This window comes from Rhamphochromis longiceps, linkage group LG3 (assembly GCF_057381845.1).
Source record: "Rhamphochromis longiceps isolate RC_006_pf linkage group LG3, R_longiceps_female_GT1.1, whole genome shotgun sequence".
In the NCBI taxonomy this organism is placed as follows: Eukaryota; Metazoa; Chordata; class Actinopteri; order Cichliformes; family Cichlidae; genus Rhamphochromis; species Rhamphochromis longiceps.
Window position 1 is genome coordinate 13,350,843 of NC_140559.1, and position 21,781 is coordinate 13,372,623.

At 40.5% G+C, this 21,781-nt stretch overlaps 2 protein-coding genes across 3 annotated transcripts in view; one reads left to right on the top strand and one right to left on the bottom strand.

Annotated features, from left to right (window-relative positions):
* LOC146672994 (NLR family CARD domain-containing protein 3-like) overlaps nt 1-21,781 on the bottom strand; it is a 172,171-nt gene that overhangs the window by 120,247 nt on the left and 30,143 nt on the right. The window lies entirely within an intron of this gene.
* LOC146672997 (protein NLRC3-like) overlaps nt 1-21,781 on the top strand; it is a 151,130-nt gene that overhangs the window by 3,765 nt on the left and 125,584 nt on the right. Inside the window, exons 3-10 of one of the 2 annotated variants that reach the window (XM_085401399.1) lie at nt 3,369-3,410; nt 4,689-6,480; nt 6,653-6,826; nt 7,099-7,272; nt 7,457-7,630; nt 15,199-15,372; nt 17,239-17,285; nt 18,695-19,285. In XM_085401399.1, the coding sequence (XP_085257525.1) occupies nt 3,369-3,410; nt 4,689-6,480; nt 6,653-6,826; nt 7,099-7,272; nt 7,457-7,630; nt 15,199-15,372; nt 17,239-17,285; nt 18,695-19,230 (3,113 nt within the window). In that variant the 3' untranslated portion in view covers nt 19,231-19,285. The remainder of the gene's footprint in view (nt 1-3,368; nt 3,411-4,688; nt 6,481-6,652; nt 6,827-7,098; nt 7,273-7,456; nt 7,631-15,198; nt 15,373-17,238; nt 17,286-18,694; nt 19,286-21,781) is intronic. The other variant, XM_085401401.1, reaches the window with a different exon arrangement.

Below are 21,781 nucleotides of genomic sequence, written 5' to 3' on the forward strand. Positions count from 1 at the left end.
CTTGTGCTTCGCTGTTCCACTTTAACCATGTATTGTTGTTGCAGTTAGCAGTTATCCTATAGACCACCGGTGCGCGCACACACGCACACATGCACGCACTAACACATCCTCCAACCACACACACCCATATTTTGCTCAATTGCGGTTTATTTCATACCTCAAACATTTAGTAAACAATTAAGCAAATACAAGTAATCTACAGGTAGTAAGAAAATAAACTACTGACTCTTTTACGCTATGTCCGCACCTACACGGGTATTTTTGAAAACGCAGCTGTTTCGTCCACGTAAACGGTGTTTTGAATCACCAAAAACAAAGATTTTTTAAAACTCATTTTTTGCGTTTATGTGTGGAGGAGGAATACAGAGTTCCTCACACAATGTTAAAGGTACGTGCCTTTTTTCACGTCAGCTGTGCGCCACGTTATTGTTTACATGAGAGGAATTGCAGAATGGCAGATAGTCGGATTAACAGTATTTTGTCTCTATCTTCAGGTTTTACAGGCTTACATATAGACACGCAGTTACTGTCCCTCCATTTACAAAGGCAGAGGCGTCACAGTGTGATTATTTTACATGTAGTTGTTTTTTCCTGTGTAATAATATTCAACATTGCTATCAATACATTTTTCAAAAAATGCATCTCTGGGTTTAAAAACATAAACAGCTGTGAGAGACTGTGAGAGACTGTTTGTGATTTGAACCGAGGGAACAAACTGTGGCAGGATCAGCCTGATGTTATTTGTATCCCGCTGTAACTTTACTGTATAAAGAGCTAACATCTCCAAAATGTCAGGAGTAGTTAGTCATTACAAGAAGTGTTTGTGAACTAAAAATCAAGAATGTGGGATTCTGTTTGTCCGTGATTTGAAGAGCCCAGCGCTGCTCCCGATGCAGGGAAAACCAATCCTGCAGGGAGACCTACCTCGGCACTTGTGCAGGTGAAGCCAAAGGGCAGATATGCTTCACCATATTTTCTAGTCTTTGGCTTAGAATGAAGTTGGTTTGGAAACATATTCAGCGATGCTTCATCTCCTGCTTTGCGTTTGTGTGGGAGCCCCATGGTTGTTGTTTATTTCTTTTTTTTTTTTCCTTTTCATGCCGCGCACACCCTGCAATGGCTCTGCGCCCCCCACTTTGGGAAGGTCTGCTATAGACTATCGTTCATTCAAAGGCGCGATGGGTACTTAATTAGCTTGACAGACTGGTGTTTGGAGGTACAGCAGTTGGTGTACAGGGAGAAGAGCAGAGGACAAAGAGCACAGCCCTGGGGGGAGCCGGTGATGATGGTCCGGGAGTCCAAGACATTCTTCTTCAGTCAGGAAGTCAGTGAAACACCAGCAGATGGGATCAAGTATAATTATCTGGGAAAGTTTTTCTTGGAGATGGTCTGGAAGAATTGTGTTGAAGGCAGAGCTGAAGTCCACAAACAGGATTCTGGCATAGGTTGCTGGGAATTCCAGATGCTGCAGGTTAAGGCGTAGAGCCATCTTGATAGCATCGTCTACAGACCTGTTGGCACTGTATGCAAAAAGCAGGGGGACCGTGAGGGTCTTGACATAGGAGAGGATCAGGCACTCAAATTATTTTATGACCACGGATGTGAGAACCACAGGTCTGTAGTAATTTATTCAAGTAAACCTTGGCTTCTTGGGGACAGGGACTGTGGTGGAGGACTTGAAGCAGGCATATTTGCATTTGCACAGTCTCTGAGAGTGACAGGGGTCAGGAGCTTTCTGAGCATTCAGGCTCTTAAACTACTTCCTCACATCTGCTTCATGAATATGAAGGTTTGTAGTGGGAGAAGGTGGTGTGAGATCCTCATAGGTGTGGGATGAGAAGGGGGGTGTTGTGGGTGAAGTCTTTGGTTGTAGTGATGGCTCTGTGGTGGGGGAGAGGGGAAGGTGGGGTGATGAGTGTCCAAAGTGTCCCTATTGTTGGGGCTGGTGGGGGTATGAAAGGTGCTTGACAGCTCATCAAAACGACAGTAAAAGTCGTTGAGGGCGTTGTCCAAGAGCAAGTCATCAGTGGAGTGGGGGGTTTTAGGCCACGTCCACTTGTTTTCTCTCTGTTTTGGCCTCACATCCACATTGAGATGTCGTTTTCCCCGAAAGAAAACACAGCTTTTTGAAAATGCTCTCGAAAATGCATTCTTTTAAAACGGAGCTTTCGCATCGCAGTGTGGACAGCGAAAAATTGAGACTTTCTAAAATGATGACGCATGTTAGTCATATGATGCAGTCATGTGACCAATTAAACTAAGATAGCAGAGGGAATTATACAGCATTTGTTTTCTTTGCTGTCAATTTAGACAGCCCTATTAAAGATTAATATCAGTTTGTACATGCTTCAGATAGCTTTTCTTCACATTTTTTTAACTTTCACTCGTTTTTGCAACTTTGTACTTCTGTGTTTCTCGCAGCAACAACTCCACCTCATTGTTAGTCCATTTAAAAAAAAAACTCGGTGCTTTTCCTTGACATGTTGCCCCGACGTTTCAAAGAGCCAGAAAGTAAATAAGTGCCAGACAGAAATGAGGCAGGTTGAATCTTCTTGCATTTCACGCATGTGCAGTACTGGAACGTAAGCGTTTTCGGCCGTGTCAACGAGGACGCGCAATTCTGTGAAAACAACTGAAAATGACTGTGTGGATGTGGAGCGTTTTCATATCAAAACGTAGTTTTCAAATCTATCCGGGCTAGTGTGGACGTAGCCTTAGGCTTGTAGTTAGTGATATTCCTAAATTATTCCTTTTCCACACAGAGGCTGAGTCGTTATCTGAGATCTGATGTGTCTTTTCAAAATGCTGGTGTTTAGCAGTGTCCACTTCTTTACTGAACCTCTGTAGTAGTCCCTGACTCCGCATCTGAACGCCTTTCACTTTTCTAGCCACAGCTGTTTGATTTTAGGAGTAAACTAGTGTTTGTCATTATTATAACTCACCGTGGTGCATGATGGCACAATGCTATCCTCGCAGAAGTGGAGGTGACAGTGTCTCTAAACTCATCCAAGCTGTTAGAAGCAGCCCTCATTGTGTCCAAAGTCTGTAGTAAATCCATCGCAGATGTGACAAATACTGGGAAAAAAACAAAAGTGTGTTAGTCCTGTAGTTCTCTGGTGTAAGGATATCCAGAAGCATGTCCAGACACACAAATTATGCAGAAAAACAAGACGGCAGTAGCGCACTGAAGTACCAGGGCATCCATTTGTGACGCCATCTTGGATCTCATATTGTCATTCTTATTTTATAAATGTATTTTAGTCTTACTTTTTATTTTGTCTTTCCTTCTCAAATAATTGAGTACAAATATCATACTTACATTTTTTCGAAGACAAATTTATTACTCAAGCTGAACTTTCCTCCAACAGGAAGTCCTTCAGCCCAGGCAGCTTCATCACTTTCATCAGAAGGTAAGAATTCCGTAGTTGGTCTCAGGAAATACTGATAAGTCCATAACACATAAAGCCTGATGTGACTAAACAGAGCTCTGGTTTCTCTGTAGCCTCAGCTCTGCATTACGACAAAAGTCCGAGCTCTATTGAATGAACATCTGGTTGGTTTAATAGTCTCTTTAGTTCACTAGATTTCTTGATGGATACAGAGCTTCAGATGACACGTGAGGATGGTTCATATTCAATTAAATTTATGTATACAGCACCAAATCACAACATCAGTCACCTCAACTCGCTTTATATTGTGAGGTAGACCCTACAATAATACATACAGGGAAAAAGCCAACAATCATATGACCCCCTATGAGCAAGCACTTTGGCAACAGCGGGAAGAAAAAAACGTATGAATAGAACTCTCCATTTACATGAACAAACTATTAGATAGATAAGATACAAACTGCACTAAGGTCTAGCAGGACAAGCACAGAGATGAGTCCACTGTCAGAGGCCATAAGAAGATCATTTGTAACCTTCACTAAAGCTGTTTCTGTGCTGTGATGAGCTTTGAAACCTGACTGAAACTCTTCAAATAAACCTCTGCAGATGATCTGTTAGCTGTTTGACAACTACTCTTTCAAGGATATTTGAAATGACAGGAAGGTTGGAGATTGACCTATAATTAGCTAAGACAGCTGGGTCTATGGATGGCTTTTTGAGTAAAGGTTTAATTACAGCCAGCTAGAAGGCCTGTGGTACATAGCCCATTATTAGAGATAGGTAAATCATATTTAATATTGAAGAATGTTAATGTTAGAGCTAATGTTAAAGCTGAATCTTCGAGCTAATACTCATTAAAAAAAATACCTGAAATTAGCAAACTCAGCACTCTACAAAACTCATACTGACTGAGTCAGTTAACAACAGATTAAAATGCAGCAGTTTGGATATATTCAGATTGCAGCTTCTGGTCTTGATAAATTTTCATTAGCTGAGAGCAACGTGGCAGTGACTTACCTTCGGTCAAGCTGAAAGGAGCTGTGACCGGGGCACACATGCTTGCACCTACATCACCACACAGCGCACACGAACACACACAGACTCAGATCACATAGGCAGGAGATTAAAACACAAAATAAAATATTTAATAAACAAAGCATGTTTTGGTGAAATTCAAAAGAACAACATATATTTAACCAAACATCTAATGAATTGAAACAAATTTAAGATGCAAATAAATAAATATATAAATTATAGACCATAGTAGACTAATCATCTCAAATACTGTTTTTAATTCAGAGACTCTTCAGTGCTGTCAACTTAAACTCAAGTGTAACCTGAAGGATGAGTTTGAGTGTGTGTTTGAGGGGATCGCAAAAGCAGGGAACCCAACCCTTCTGAATCAGATCTACACGGAGCTCTACATCACAGAGGGAGGGACTGCAGAGGTCAGTGATGAACATGAGATCAGACACATTGAAACAGCATCCAGGAAACCAGGCAGACTAGGAACTACAATCAGACGAGAAGACATCTTTAAAGCCTCACCTGGAAGAAATAAATCAATCAGAACAGTGCTGACAAAGGGAGTGGCTGGCATTGGGAAAACATTCTTAACACAGAAATACACCCTGGACTGGGCTGAAGACAAAGCCAACCAGGACATCCAGTTCATATTTCCATTCACTTTCAGAGAGCTGAATGTGCTGAAAGAGGAAAAGTTCAGCTTGGTGGGACTTGTTCATCACTTCTTTACTGAAACCAAAGAAGCAGGAATCTGCAGCTTTGAAGACTTCCAGGTTGTGTTCATCTTTGATGGTCTGGATGAGTGTCGACTTCCTCTGGACTTCCAAAAAACTACAATCCTAACTGACCCTAGAGAGTCCACCTCAGTGGATGTGCTGCTGATAAACCTCATCAGGGGGAAACTGCTTCCCTCTGCTCGCCTCTGGATAACCACACGACCTGCAGCAGCCAATCAGATCCCTCCACAGTGTGTTGGCAGAGTGACAGAGATCAGAGGGTTCATTGACCCACAGAAGGAGGAGTACTTCAGGAAGAGATTCATAGATGAGGAGCAGGCCAGCAGGATCATCTCCCACATCAAGACATCACGAAGCCTCCACATCATGTGCCACATCCCAGTCTTCTGCTGGATCACTGCTACAGTTCTGGAGGATGTGCTGAAAACCAGAGAGGGAGGACAGCTGCCCAAGACCCTGACTGAGATGTACATCCACTTCCTGGTGGTTCAGGCCAAAGTGAAGACGGTCAAGTATGATGGAGGAGCTGAGACAGATCCACACTGGAGTCCAGAGAGCAGGAAGATGATGGAGTCTCTGGGGAAACTGGCTTTTGATCAGCTGCAGAAAGGAAAGCTGATCTTCTATGAATCAGACCTGACAGAGTGTGGCATCGATATCAGAGCAGCCTCAGTTTACTCAGGAGTGTTCACACAGATCTTTAAAGAAGAGAGAGGACTGTACCGGGACAAGGTGTTCTGCTTCATCCATCTGAGTGTTCAGGAGTTTCTGGCTGCTCTTCATGTCCATCTGACCTTCATCAACTCTGGACTCAATCTGCTGAATCTAGAAACACCTCACTTATTTAAAACCCTCAGAACAAAATACAAACTACATTTCTTCTACCAGAGTGCTGTGAACAAAGCCTTACAGAGTCCAAATGGACACCTGGACCTGTTCCTCCGCTTCCTCCTGGGCCTTTCATTGCAGACCAATCAGACTCTCCTACGAGGTCTGCTGACACAGACAGAAAGCAGCTCACAGACCAATCAGGAAACAGTCCAGTATATCAAGGAAAAGCTCCATGAGAATCTGTCTGCAGAGAAAAGCATCAATCTGCTCCACTGTCTGAACGAACTGAATGATCATTCTCTAGTGGAGGAGATCCAGCAGGGCAGGAGCTCAGGAAGTCTCTCCACAGGTAAATTGTCTCCTGCTCAGTGGTCAGCTCTGACCTTCATCTTACTGTCATCAGGAGATCTGGATGTGTTTGACTTCAAGAAATATTCTGCTTCAGAGGAGGCTCTTCTGAGAATGCTGCCAGTGGTCAAAGCCTCTAAAAAAGCTCTGTAAGTAAACATGAACTCATCACTTAAAATCCTATAATCAGTAAAAATCTTAAAATCATGGGAAATAAATCAGAAATGCCGAAAACATAAAAAATAGTAACAATTATTATTAGCTCAGTTGGTAGTGGTTTCCCTATGATCTTCTTTTCTCTTTTTTTCCTTTCTCTCTCAGCCTGAGCAGCTGTAACCTGTCAGAAAAAGGCATTGAAATTCTGTTGCCAGTGGTCAGCTCCCAGTCCTGTCGTTTGAGAGAGCTGGACCTGAGTACCAACAGTCTGAAGGCTTCAGCAGTAAAGCTTCTGTGTGCTGCACTGGAGAGTCCACACACCAAACTGAATATTCTGAGGTCAGATCAACTTGTTTAGTTTAATTCAACAGTTTAGTTCAACTGTTTAGTTCTGTTGCTTATATGTTTGATGTCTTTTTTGTTTATATAAACCGAAAAAAATAATCAACAATTTAACCAGTAAAGGTAAACTTTATCCAGTTATCCTTGTTTCATAGCATTTTTAATCATTTTTAAGTTAAAGTTTTACTAACCTGCTCAGCACAAGACAATACGCTATTGCACCTTGATTACTGTTTAATAATAATCTTTATTCATGTTTTTATCTTCAGACTTAACATCTGTGAACTCTCAGAGGAAAACTGTGAAGCTCTGTCCTCAGTTCTCAGCTCACAGTCATTGAGACTGACAGAGCTGGACCTAAGTATCAAAAACCTGCGGAAATCAGGAGTGAAGCTTCTGTCTGCTGGACTACAAAGTTTAAACTGTAAACTGAATACTCTGAGGTCAGATCAAATTACATTTTGTTTTTAGATTTATTAATTAAATATTTAAGCTAAGTTCATCCATATGATGTTGTATCTTAGTATGTTAATGTTTCCTATGAAAATTGAAAGACAAGATTTAATGTGAAAAGTATTAACAAGCTTTACAGAGTATTTGTTTTATAGACTGTCTTTTATTTTTCAGACTGAGTGGATGTAACTTCTCAGAGAGAATCTGTGAAGATCTGTCCTCAGTTCTCAGCTCCCAGTTATCTAGTCTGAGAGAGCTTGATCTGAGTAACTGTGACCTGCAGGATTCAGGAGTAAAGCTTCTGTCTGCTAGACTAAAGAGTTCACAGTGTGCAGTGGAAACTCTCAGGTGAGGATTCCAACTTTTCCACAGATGATCATTTTTCCTTGATTTCCTGCAAGATTCTTTGTAATACAGGTGCCAGAATTGTCCAGAATTATTTGTAGAATTCTGCAGGAAAGTCATCTGGAACTCGAGGCTTATTATTAGGCATACTTATCAGGGCTTCCTGGAGTTCCCCTGGTGTCACAGGCAAATCCAGTGCTATTGCTTCACTGTCTAGTAATTTTGGAAGAATTACATTGTCAAGAAACTGATGAATTTCATTTTTAGTGGTAAACATAAAGTTTCGTAGAAATCCCTAAAATATTGTTTGTTTGATTATCTAAGAATAACAAAATTGTTATTGTGTTCGAAATTCTGCAAGGGAAGTCTTTGCTTAGGAATTTATTCATTTTTAAATTAATAATTTAATTTAATTCTAATTTTGTTTCGCGTGTTTTGTTCAGTATTTCCTGATCTTGGTCTGACATGTAGGGTTTTCTTTCTTTTTTTTAAGGATTTGATGTTTTTTTTTCTAGTTCCTGTATATTTTTGTTTTCTTTTTTCTTTTTATGTGATGAGAAAGAAATTATTTTACCTCTCATCACAGCTTTCCCTGCTTCCCATAGAACAGATGCTGATGTTCCAGGAGTGTCACTATAGTCTAAATATAAAGACCACTCTTTTTTAAAATATTTAATAAAGTCTTTATGTTTGAGTACTGATGTATTAAACCTCCAGCTTTTACTTCTTCTTAGTGTTCTTCTTATGTATTAGTGTTAAAGATACAGGAGCATGATGGCTGACAGCGATAGGGTGAAGTTTAGTGTCTGAATTTTTACTTAACAGTGAGCTGCTGACTAGAAAATAATCCAGATGAGAGTAGGAGTGATAACCATGTGAGAAGAAAGTATATTCCTTACTGTTGGGGTGATGGGAGCGCCATACATCGCAAAGACCAAAGACGCTTATATACTGTTTGATTATATTTGTGGACTGCCAATTGCGCTGAGTTCCTGCTGTGTTTAGCCTGTCCATTTCTTCATTCAGTCCAAGGTTGAGTTCGCTTCCTAGAAAAAGCAGTCTAGGTGTTCAGAGAATGCACTAAAAAATCTGTGAAAGAATGAGCGATCATCAACATTTGGGCCATATAGACTTAAAATACATAACTTTTTGTTAAGTATAGATGGTTAATATTTAAGAATCTGTACTCTGGATCTATAACTGTATCGCATACTATAAAATCAACAATTTTACTCTACTCCCCTTTGTCTAGATTTAAAACAGGCAAACACATTATGAAACTCAGGTGTTTTAAGTTCTTTTAAACTTGTGACACATCTGTGAGTCTCTTGTAATAAAACAACATCTGCCTTTAGTTTTTTGAGCTGCTTAAATATCTTTAACCTCTTTTCTCTGGTGCCATCTTCATTTACATTTACCAATTTATAAAACTTAGTGTGCCCATATTTGTGTGTATATGGCTAATGATGTACGCTGGATATTTTGTTTTACGGGTGAAGAGAATCTAGACACTTGTTTAAAGAGGAAAAAAGATATGTGGTGTAACGCTTCATAATTCTGACTATGTGTGTGCATATTAACTAATATTAGCAGGCGTGTATGAGCTTGAGTGTGTGTGACCTATATGTCTATGTGCACTGTGAGGGTGTTGTAAATGTGCTGACATTGAGCGCATATGGGTGTGTTCCACTATTCACACACTGTTAGAGGCAGCTACAGTTGTAGCCACAGCTGCCCTGGGGCAGACTGACAGACGTGAGGGTGCTGTATCACCCCTCTGGCGATACGGCAGCCGAGTAAGCTTCTCGGATGAGAGGTGAAGCTTCTTTCTGACAGAACTGAAGAAGCTTCTCGGATGAGAGGTGAAACGTCTTCAAGCAACTTAAAGAGGTCCAGACACTTTTCTTTCCATGCTCTACGACTACGATGACCTGGATGACTGAGAACCTTCACAGACATAAGATACCATTTACTTTTCTTTTCCACCTGACGTGACCTACAGCGTGACACATGTACCTTTTGCCTCACTTCCATCACTTCCCTCTCTGTATGTGTTTTCTTTCTTTCTAAAACAGTAAGCATTTGTCACATTCTCAGATGCTAATTCTGACCAATCATAAGCGTCAATTTCACGCATATCTTTAAGTCGTCCTCTGCTGAATATCTTCTGAACTAGGGATGGGCGATATGACCCAAAATTCATATCTCGATATTTTTTTAGCTGGATGGCGATATAAGATATGTCTCGATATTTTTTTTTTTTTAAGCCATAAAGTAGGAACAAAAAGAGTTCTTATTCAAAGCTGTGTCCCAGATGTCACACAGGCACTTTTATTAACATACAGCATAGATGTACATGAAAAAAACTACTCAAAAATAAACTAAGCATTTATTAAACAATAATGCTCCATAAATAAAAGAAAACATTGTTTTTGTGCATAACAAAAAGCTCACAATTCAAAATGTAAACTAAGAAATGCTGAGCATAATAACAAAGATACAGATTTCACAGCTGCTCTGTTCCTGACTTTAACTGCGTGACTGACAGCCTGGAGTTTGAAATCCGCTTTGTAACCATGTCTCTTAACAGGTGCCATTTATGGTCCTTAAACACACACAATACTGTAATATTACGTTGAAGCACAGTACGTATTACTACTCGAGGCGCCTCGGTAGCCGTAATGCTCCGACAAGCCATCAAGCGGTGCAGCTCTGTAGCTTACCAAAGTCATATTAAATTTTTTTTGACAGATTGCTGAGCGCATTGTTCCACATAAAATCGTTTCGCAGTCATCAAGCACAACCAGAATTCATGCATAAGGCGCGCTGTCAACTTTTGAGAGAATGAAAGGATTTGAGGCTGCACGGCATTGGCATGTTTAGCTCGTTAACACGTTGACGCCGTCCAGCCACACGCACGGGGCAATGCGCGGAAACTTGTTAACAGAGATTTGCCGTGTCCATCTTGTCACTGCCTGCAGGTGAAGCGATGGGAGAAGAGGGGGAGTTGTGTTTAGTTAAGGAGAGAGGTGATTTTCTGACGTTTTTAATTTGGTTCTGCCTGCTTCTAATGATGTTGATTTATTAACAAATCTTTTTAATAATTAATGTCTTTCTATTATCGATAATATTTGCATTATTAAAACTAGACTAGCCCCTGTTACAAAACCCTCGCCCTGGATAAACGACAGCATTCGCTGTTTAAAGCGTGTCTGTCGTAAAGCTGAGCGTTTGTGGAGAAAGACTCGTTTACAGGTTTATCTCTTTCATTTAAAAGACCTTTTAGTTTCTTTTAACGCTTCAATTCGTGATGCAAGGGCTGCTTATTTTTCAAACCTAGTCTCTAGGAGAAGAGGTAACCCTAAGGTTCTATTTGACACAATTAGGGATATTGTTGCTCCAGCTTCTGCTGCTGTCCCCATTTCTTCGAATGAAGACTGTGAAAAATTTCTTTCCTTCTTTGTTGAAAAGGTTAGCAATGTAAGGAGCAAAATCTCTCCCTCCATGTACCATTTGCCTGTTCCGATTTTACTTAAGCCTGTCAGATTTGAAAGATTTTCACCAGTGTCTTTACCTGAGTTGTTGAAGCTGGTCACTTCAATGAGATCATCCTCTTGCCCCCTTGATATTTTATCCGGGTCTTTACTTAAAAAAAATTTTGAGTCTATTGGTCCTAGTGTTCTTAAAATTATTAATGCATCTCTGCTCTCTGGTCAGGTCCCTGTTTACTGTAAAAGTGCTGTCATTCACCCACTTTTGAAAAACCTAAACTAGATCCTTCTTTGCTTTCCAGTTACAGACCCATCTCAAAATTGCCTTTTATTGCCAAAATTTTAGAAAAGGTTGTGGCCAAGCAACTCACGGATTTTCTAGATGAGCACAACTTTCTTGATAAACTTCAATCTGGCTTTCGTAAGGCTCACTCTACCGAAACTGCACTTCTTAGAGTGTTTAATGATATTTTGATGAATTATGATGCTGGAGAGTGCACTGTTTTGATGTTGCTGGATCTGACCTCTGCTTTTGACACTGTTGATCATCTTATTTTGTTAGATAGATTAAACCACTGGGTGGGCGTATTGGGTACCGCATTGGAATGGTTTAAATCCTATTTGTCAAATCGATCTTTCTCTGTGGCTACCTCTAAGTTCAGATCCTCCGTCAGCTCTCTTGCCTATGGGGTGCCTCAGGGCTCTGTCTTGGGACCATTATTGTTTTTGTTGTATTTACTCCCTCTTCTGCAACTTCTCAGCTGTTTCTCTGATATTTCACAGAGCACCTGTATAAAAAAGCCCAAAGCCGACTGTACTTCCTCAGGAGGCTGAGGTCTTTTAACATCTGCAGGAAGCTCCTGAGGATGTTTTACCAGTCGGTGGTTGCTGGAGTACTTTTCTATGCTGTGGTGTGCTGGGGGAGCAGCACAGCAAAGAAGGACTCATCCAGGCTGGAGAAACTGATCAGGAGGGCTAGCTCTGTGGTCGGCATGAAGCTGGACACTCTGGTGACAGTGGCAGAGAAAAGGACATTAAAGAAACTGATGGACATTATGGACAATGCCAGGCATCCTCTGCACACGGCCATTAACAATCAGAAGAGTCTGTTCAGTGACAGGTTGCTTCTCCCAAAGACAAGAACTAACAGACTTAAAAACTCCTTTGTCCCACACGCCATCAGACTGTTTAACTCCTCTCTGGAGGGGAGAGGGAGGGGAAACAGGAGGACAAAGGAGGGGGGAACAACTAAGCTGTAGTGCCTCTTCACCTCACTGTACAATACCTTGTGCAATACTTTTGTAAATAGTCAACGGTGCAATAGACTCAATACTTGAAATGTGCAATTCACTTGTATTTTTATTTTTATTCCTATTTATTCTATTTATCCCCTTCGTATATTTTATTTATATTGTCTCTGTATTTATATATATGTGTGTGTGTATAACTCTGTAACTTCTGTCGGTGCTGTGCTTTTTTGGAAATCGAATTTCCCAGAGGAACCCACCCGAGGGATTAATAAAGTTCTATCTAATCTAATCTAATCTAATTTCATATCATTGTTATGCAGATGATATTCAGCTATATATCTCTTTTAGGCCACCTGATGTTTCTAAGCTCCAAATCTTGCAGTCCTGCTTAGATTCCGTTAGAGATTGGCTGGCTGGTAATTACCTTCAACTAAATGCTAATAAAACGGAAGTCATTGTCTTTGCTCCTGAGAAATTTGTTCCCCTCGTGGTTAAAAATCTAGGCCCTCTTGCTTCTTATATTAAATCATCCATTAGGAACCTTGGTGTTACATTTGATCCAGCTCTGACGCTGGACACACACGTTAAATCTTTAGTTTGCTCTTGTTTTTACCATTTAAGAAATATCGCTAAGCTGACTCCCATTGTGTCACGTTCCGAATTGAAAATGATTATTCATGCTTTTGTTTCATCTCGCTTAGATTATTGTAATTCCTTGTTTACTTGCTTAAGTAATGCCTCCCTGGAACAACTGCAGGGTGTTCAGAATGCTGCTGCCAGGCTTCTGACAAAGCATCACAAACACTCCCATGCCACTCCCCTGCTGATTCAGCTGCATTGGCTCCCTGTCAAGTTCAGAGTCCAATTTAAGATCATAATCATGACTTATAGGGCCCTGCACGGTGTAGCTCCAACTTACTTAAGTGATCTTCTTCTTCCTTATGACCCCAGCAGGTCCCTGAGGTCTTGTGACCAGGGGTTGCTGGCTGTCCCGCATACAACGTTAAAAACAAAAGGTGACAGAGCGTTTGTATCAGTGGCTCCCAGACTCTGGAACTCGCTCCCTCTAAGTTTGAGATCTGTGGACTCAGGTTTTTAACTGCTTTTTTTTCTATCTGTTTAAACTCGCTTTTGGTTGATTTTGTTTTGTTTTAGATTTTAATGTCTGTTTTCTGCCTCTGTAAAGCACTTTGTGATTTTATCTTGAAAGGTGCTATATAAATAAAATTTTACTTTACTTACTTTACTTTACTTAGTATCAATATTTTCTTTATTTCTACACACAGTGTGTGAGTAACTGCTGACAGTGAGGATGATATCCCTGATTGCAGTAAATCATATTTTCTGTTGAAAGTAGAAAAGAAGAAAGTAGAAAGAAGTAGAGCGCAGACAGAGCTGAAAACTGGTGCCTGTTTGATTTAGTCCTTGAAGGAGAGGTGGTGTTTTTACTGAGATATTCTAATGATGTTACAGACAGTGTGTGGCTCTCTCTCTGAATGAAAAGCATTCATTCAGTCATTACAAGGCCCAAAAAGTCCAAAAGACCAGCCAATCAAAAATTGGAATTCCTGAGCCTGGCAATGCCTGAAAGCAGCAGGTATGCTACCTGTGGCAGCCGGAATCACGTGATCTGACTGTTTGAACCACGGCGCAGCGTTTCCAAACATCTGCACTTTAGAAGCTCCAAACTGTGGAAACGTCAGTGTTGAGTGTCTCATCCCTATTTAAGAGATCTTCTTGGCACTGCAAAGCTAAGCTTGCAAACAGCACCATAGTTTGTGAATCCCAACTAATCAGAGCGCTCCTTATGTCACGTCACATGACCCATGTGTTTTCTCCTTTGATTAGCACCCAAAGAACTAAAGAAAGGCCAGAAGGATGTTCAGCTAATCAAATCCCTCATAGGAACAGGAAGTCTAGAGACGAAATGGAGCAGAGAAGGAGAATCACCAGTTTAAAAGTCTGAGTTTTAAACTGGTGACCCTCTAAAGAGCCTTTTATCGACTCTTTTTTTAATTGACTTTCTCTTTTCTTTACAGTTTTTTTCACCATTTAAACTGTTTAATATCAGATTTAGAAATAACTTTTGGATAGTTTTTCTACATTTCCACTAAAATGTGACACAAATAATGACTTTCTGACTTTACTTTGGACTAATATAACGACTCAGCCTGGCTATGTTGGACTTGGTGTGGAAGCAGCTCCCAGTTTGAGTTCAGGAGACAGACACCCTCTCTACTTTGAAGATCAGCTTCAAGCTTTCCTTTTTGATAAAGCTTATAGTTCGAGCTGGATCAGGTGACCCTGAACCATCCCTTAGTTATTCTGCTATCGGCTAAGGCTGTTGGTGGACTTCCCATGATGCTCTGCTTTCTTCTCCACTCCCCTCTTTTCACTCCTGATGCTTTTATATGTCACTACTGCATGTCCTTAACTTTTGTCTCCTCTCTCCCTAGTTTGTATTTTGTTCTTGTCTCTCTGAGCTCATCTCTTCTCTTTCCCCTCACCCTGCAACCAGTCATGGTAGATGCTCCTCCTGGAGCCTGTATTCACAGGGAGGATCTTTGTGTCAAAGGGAGTTCTTCCTTCCCACCATCACCAAGTACTGCTCAAAGTAGATAGTCTGATAGTTGGGGCTTTCTCTCTAATATTGTAGTATATTGCTGTTACCTTACACTGTTAAACAGCTTGAGATGACTGCTGTTGTCTTTTGGGAATTGTCACTTATAAATAAAGTTAAATTTAATGCATGTAAATGGACAGATGTTATTATATGTGACAAACAGAAAATGATTGTTGACAGATGGATTGTTGTTTTGTGTGTCTGCAGTCTGTCAGGCTGTCTGATCACAGAGGAAGGCTGTACTTCTCTGGCCTCAGCTCTGAGCTCCAACCCCTCCCATCTGAGAGAGCTGGACCTGAGCTACAATCATCCAGGAGACTCAGGAATTGAGCTTCTGTCGGCTGGACTGAAGGATCCAGGCTGGAGACTGGACACTCTCAGGTATGGAGAGAATGTCTGATAGAGGAGAAAGAGCTGGAAACATTTCCTGTGTCCTTCACTCACTTCCTGTTTGTTTCCTGCAGATGAGACATGAACAATCACACATGCAGGAATATTTTCAGGGACAGACACACTAGTCTAGCTGGATAGTACATGGATATTTGTGTAGGGGGTCTCCAAGGAGCCTGTTTGCAGGAACATGATAACAGATAAGTCATGTTGTGAGTTTCATTAAAAGTAGACCTACAAATAGGTCCATAAATATTTGGACAGAGACAACAGTTTGCAATTTTGGGTTACCACGGTGAACTTTAAATAAAAAAACTCAGATGCAGTTGAAGTTCAGACTTTCAGCTTTAATTCATTGGTTTAAACAAAAAGCTTGCATAAAAATGTGACAAACTAAAGCATTTTCTTAACATAATCCCTTCATTTTAGGGTATGTAACATTAATGACTCAATGGTAGGGAAGTGGAAGGAGCGCAGTTTTTGGCTTTCCACATATTCCAAAACTTGCTTTGTCGCTTTGCCATTACTGTGGCCTGGCATAATTTGCAGATGATGCGATGCTTTGAACCAAAACAGGCGCAGCTTGATGACACCATCAACATACGCTATCGAGGCAGAGCGGTATAGTCAAAAGCTCTACCGCCAAATTTATATCGTTTCTACAGTTTACCGTTTATACCACCCACCCCTAGTTTACAGCAAACTCTTCCAAATGCAAGCACCACACCTCAAATCCACCCCTGCCTTTTTTGTACTTAATTGATAATGACATAACAAAGGAATTTTCCTTTCCTGCCCACGAAATGGACGTTGTATCAGTTGTGTGTGCTACAGTTAGTGTGTAGTGTAGTCATTCTTTGGTTTTGTGTGTCAGTTCTACTAGTTGTGACAGCCAGTGGGCTGGCCTTGTGTTTTGCTTTTCTTGTTGCCTGTCTTTTTCAGGTAAGTGGTAGGTTGAGCTGACCCAATTATAGACGCAGCACACCTGAGAAGGCCAGTCCCAGCATATAAAGCCACCTTGATTGAATCTCTCTCTGTCTGGCATCCATCGTGTTCATTCGGCGCTTTTGTTATGGCTGCTATATCATTTAAATTGTGTTAAACTTTCTTCACCTTATTTTCATTAAAAATATCTTACAGCCTTTAAAAGACTGTATGTGTTATCCCACTTGCTTGTCGCGTCCTTGAGCCGGGTTGTGACATAGTGAAGTTTGAAATGCTTATATAAAACCACCTGAGGCCTTGGCTGCATTTTTAGGGAAATAGTTGCATGTTGTTTGCAAAACGTATGCATCACTTTTTAAAATGCACAAATTCTATGAGCATTTCAAGTTCTGAAAATGATTGGTTAAACATGTTTGTGGTTTTTACTGTAAAAATCTGACCTTTTTCTACTCAGATATTTTCTCCAATGACTCGAGATATGGTGTTGATGAATGTGTCAGAACTAATACAAAGATATAACCCTGTGCAGTCTGGAGAAATTGGCCATCATCCACTCCTGTCCTGTTTCCGTCACTGTCTTGTTGGCCTCAGTCATGAAGCAACAGACAATAAGGTCTTTAGAGAGGCTCATCTGTGCTGTCTTTCCTCCATCCAGGACCTGGAAAGGTCCAGAATGAGGAAATGGGACAAACACATCTCTATAGACCTTTCACATCATGGAGATAAACTGTTCGCATTTCTTTCTTCAGGCAGATGATACAGAGTGTTGTTAACAAAAACAGACACCACAGACAATTCATTCCTCCGAGCTTTCACTTTGATGAACACTGTGAATGTTCATGTGTATGAGAGCCATGTAATGTCCATGTGTGCATGCTGACTGTGGTGCTCTGACCCCCCTCCTCCTTTCAGGGTGGAGCCTGCTGGAGTCCGATGGTTGAGACCAGGTCTGAAGAAGTGTAAGTGTGTTTTTATTGTGATTCATGAAAACAAAGCAGCACACATTCAACCATCTTCAAACTTTCACATCACTCATTCACATCTCTGATGTCAGGAGTCATCATCAAAGTGTCAATTAGACACGATTAGGGATGGGTATCGAAAACCGGTTCTTGTTGAGAACCGGTTCCCACTGTTTCAATTCCTTGGAATCGTTTGCCATTTTTGCAAACGATTCCCTTATCGATTCCAGTCGCCCCGAATGACGTCACCACGTTGCGGAGCGTCATTTACCTGGCAGGAAACACGGCGCCTAAGCGGCTCAAACGCTCAAAAGTTTGATTATACTTTATGAGAACCGATGACAACAGGGCAACTTGCAAAGTAGATATTTCATTTAAGGGAGGAAACACTACGAATATGCAAAAGCATTTGCTCACAAAACACGCGATGACACGCGTTTTTAATTCCGCTCCGGACTCGTGAATCTCAACCCAGCAGCAGCGGTAACGTTTGCATGTCCTCTCCCGTTAATGCGGCAGGTAAATAATCAACAACAGCGCATATTATGTTAGCGCGATCTGCCTTATTACAAAACCTGCCATTACTGTACATGTAGGTGACCATGATGAGACAGAGTCTGGCTCAGATGCTGGCAGTTCTTGCTGCAGTCTACCGGTAGCGTCTCCTTTCAGGCCAGGATAGACGAATGTCACCGAGCAGTGTCTAAGTTTGTGGTCAAAGGCTTGCACCCATTTGCCACAGCAGATGCCCCGATTTTTGGTAAGTGAATGTGTTTAATTGTAGGCAGGGACATTACTGGATATTCTTGTGTAATTGCCACAGAACAATTTATGTTATACTTTGTTATTGCTACAGGAGAATATTTATTTTATTATTTTACATTTACAATTTTTTTTCCTGGGGACCCTGTGACACCCCATTGAAGAGCCGTAGGCTGGATCTCTTAAGATCTCACTGTTGGGTTTGTAAGGCCATGTTACTCCTAAATTTCTATCTTGTTCAAAGAGAAGATATAAAACAAAGTTCTAAGCTAATCGACCTTAGTGTTCTCCTTTTTTAAAAAAGAATCGATAAGAGAATCGATAAAGAATCGAATCGTTAAACAGAATCGAAAATGGAATCGGAATCGTTAAAATCTTATCAATACCCATCCCTAGACACGATAGAACAGAGAAAACCTGAGTCATAGTGGTCAAAACATTTATATTTCTGTTTTATTCAATCATCTTCCGGAAGAGAGACCCCTGCACAGCCCCCAAAGGCCAGTTGTCTCAAAGCTGGCCCTTTTTTTATACATAAAACAATATAATCAGCAAATAAGCCTTAAAATATATATTTAAATCTCAACACAATCAATGAACAGATGATGGATCTGCAGCTTGATTGTGTTTGTTCTCTCCGTCAGATTCCTGTCAACTCACAATTGACACAAACACAGTGAACAAAAGGCTCCAACTGTCTGACAACAACAGGAAGGTGACACATGTGGAGGAGGTTCAGTCATATCCTGATCATCCAGACAGATTTGATGTCAAGTGGCAGCTGCTGTGTAGAGATGGTCTGACTGGTCGCTGTTACTGGGAGGTCGAGTGGAGAGAAAACGTTGATATATCAGTGAGTTACAGAAGAATCAGAAGGGAAGGAAGCAGTAATGACTGTGTGTTTGGACTCAATGATCTGTCCTGGAGTCTGAGCTGCTCTGATGATGGTCCTCAGTCTGTCAGGCACAATAAGATAAAAACATCCATCTCCTCCTCTTCCTCCTCCTCCTCTGCCTCTAACAGAGTAGCAGTGTATGTGGACTGTCCTGCTGGCACTCTGTCCTTCTACAGAGTCTCCTCTGACACTCTGATCCACCTCCACACCTTCAACACCACATTCACTCAAACTCTTTATCCTGGATTTTGGGTTAATCCTGATTCTTCAGTGAGTCTGTGCTGAGTTGAGTGTAAAGAGTGTCCTCCTGTTAGAGAAACACTGACTGTTGAAGAGATCAGTTCAATCTGTACATTTCTGACTCTTTCACTCATGGATTCAACCAGTTTTTAACTGATTTTAATGTTTTAAACTGTTCTAAAGGATTCCTTGTAAAGCTCTTCCTCTTCAGTCCTTTAAAGATGGAAGCTCCCATTATTACAGGATCCACATGTTGTTTTTGTGTCTTGTTCCACTCAAAGCTTCACAGTGAATATCAGTATGTTGTGTTTCTCTGAAGCTCAGTTCACAACCAGCTCCTCTGCATTTTCAACAAATCTGAGCTCATTAAAATGAATCCAAATGTTTGATTTCTTTTTCTTAATGGGATGTTTCCAAACTCTCCACATGCTCTTACTGTTTCACTCATTGTTGGAAGCTTATCATTTGAAAATGTTTCAGCCTGTGACAAAGTGGCTAGGACAGAATTAATTTGACATTTGTCACTTGCATATATTGTTATTTTGTGTTCTGTTATTTTACAGTCAGCCATAATGCTTTGATTTAGACATTGCTGGTGTAACTTCTCTTAACACACAATATCCCGGGTTTTGTTTGTGGTAGCAGTAGTTACATTCTTTACATCCATGCATGTGTTTTAAAGCAAACACTACTAACCATCAGATCATCTGAATTCTCTTCTGTTTACAGACACATGTCTGGTAAATTATGTTTCTTTATGTTGCTTTGGTTATACTTACCATGGTGGCCATGTTGTGCACTCAGGTCCTATATGTGAGACAGGTGTAGGGGAAGGGCCGCCCACTACTTCCTGTTTATATAGGGTCATGAGGTCAATGATTGCATCACTGGGTGTAACCAAATGGAGGGTTTTTCATTTTGTATAGTATTGTTTGTTTTCTTTAAAGTAGCCTTTTGAGTTTATTAGTGTTAAAATAGTGTGAACACACTTAATTGGAAGTGCTCTTGTGTCGATTAAGCTAACAAACAAACATGCAGTGTTTTACTTTACCATTTAGTTGAGTAAATGAGTTTGTCAGTTTCATGCATGACTTTATTCCTGTTCTTTGTTTAGAATTGTATTATTTGGTTTGACCTATTTGTTTCAATGGTAGGGACTAACGAGGTCAGGTGTGGGCAAAGTCCTGTATAAAGCCAGTGGGATTTTTGCATGTGTGATTGTTTTATGTTAAATGGAGATGCCAGCAATAAAGTATGCTTAAAAGAACTTCAATCGTCTGCTAATCCTATTTACTAGTGATGGCCAAATGAAGCTTTCTGAAGCTTGTATTGAAAAACGGTTCATTACTCGAAGCTTTTCAACACAGTCCTCTCTGGTGACATCTGGTGGCCAAGAATAGGAAGAGCAGCTTGAATCCACAAAATAAACCCAACCACTTCATTATGATTGCCCACTCTACACAGTGGAGTTCTGTCTGATATTGGGCCGCTGTTGTGTTGCTTTGAACGTGTATTTTGTGGTGGTTAAAAAAATGTGTTTTATTTGTTTAATAAATAGTTTTGACCAGTAAACTCTCCTTGTTTAAATATGCACCATGGTGTGGTCTTCCTTTGCTTGTGACTTCTTGATGTTGGTAAATACAATAATTGAAAAATACCATGTTACATATAATATATACATATAATGTACAACACATTATGGAGTATGTTACTGCTCTGAGGTCCTGCCTCCATGCACTTATGCAATTAACCGCTAGACGGGTATATTTATAAATAATATATTAGGGAAATTTTCCCAGACATATTTTTGACTTGGGGGTAGAATTGATTGTGAAATGGAAAAGGAAAATGCTTATGAACTTGCAAATTAAAAACATGATGCATTGACGGTAACCCTTTTTCATTTTTATTTAAAAAAAGAATTTGTTCTAGTGTGCGATGGCCGAACCTGTTCCTTTTCGTGGACATCATTTAACCTGCCTTAAGGAAAATCCCTTCACATGGCCCAGAGGAGGCTAGAGTGCAGAGAAACTGGTAGAGATGCAGTTATACAGTCAACCTGGGCCCCACAAACTATCAGCTAAAGAGAATAAAGAAATTCAATTGCTGCACATTTGGCAGACTAACATTTTCAGATTAATTAAACAATAAAATATATATTTTTACAACATTACATGTAAAGAATCAAGTGGAAGTTTTTCTAAAGTTATTTAATGATATTTATATTATGGAAGCAGATGTTTGACATTTTACCTTTTTCCCGTTTTCAGATATAATAAACACGCACAAAACAAAAGCAAACGGCCAGAACACAAAGCTGGAAAACCCACCCGATTGACAAAAATCAACTCAAAATACTCCCACACAACAGAGCCTCCTCTATTCCTCGCTGGCTCCAAATCTCTCAGTAGAAATATCAGTGGTTCGCTATCTGTCACCATCAAAACACCACAAATCCCGCGAATGATTCACTTCCTTATAAACCATTGAATCAGACACCGAAGCAGTTAGGTTCTAAATGAAGCTTCGGACGTCACTGATCATGTGACTCTGGCCAAACGAATCAAGCTTTGACACAGTGCTTCTGAAGCAGTGT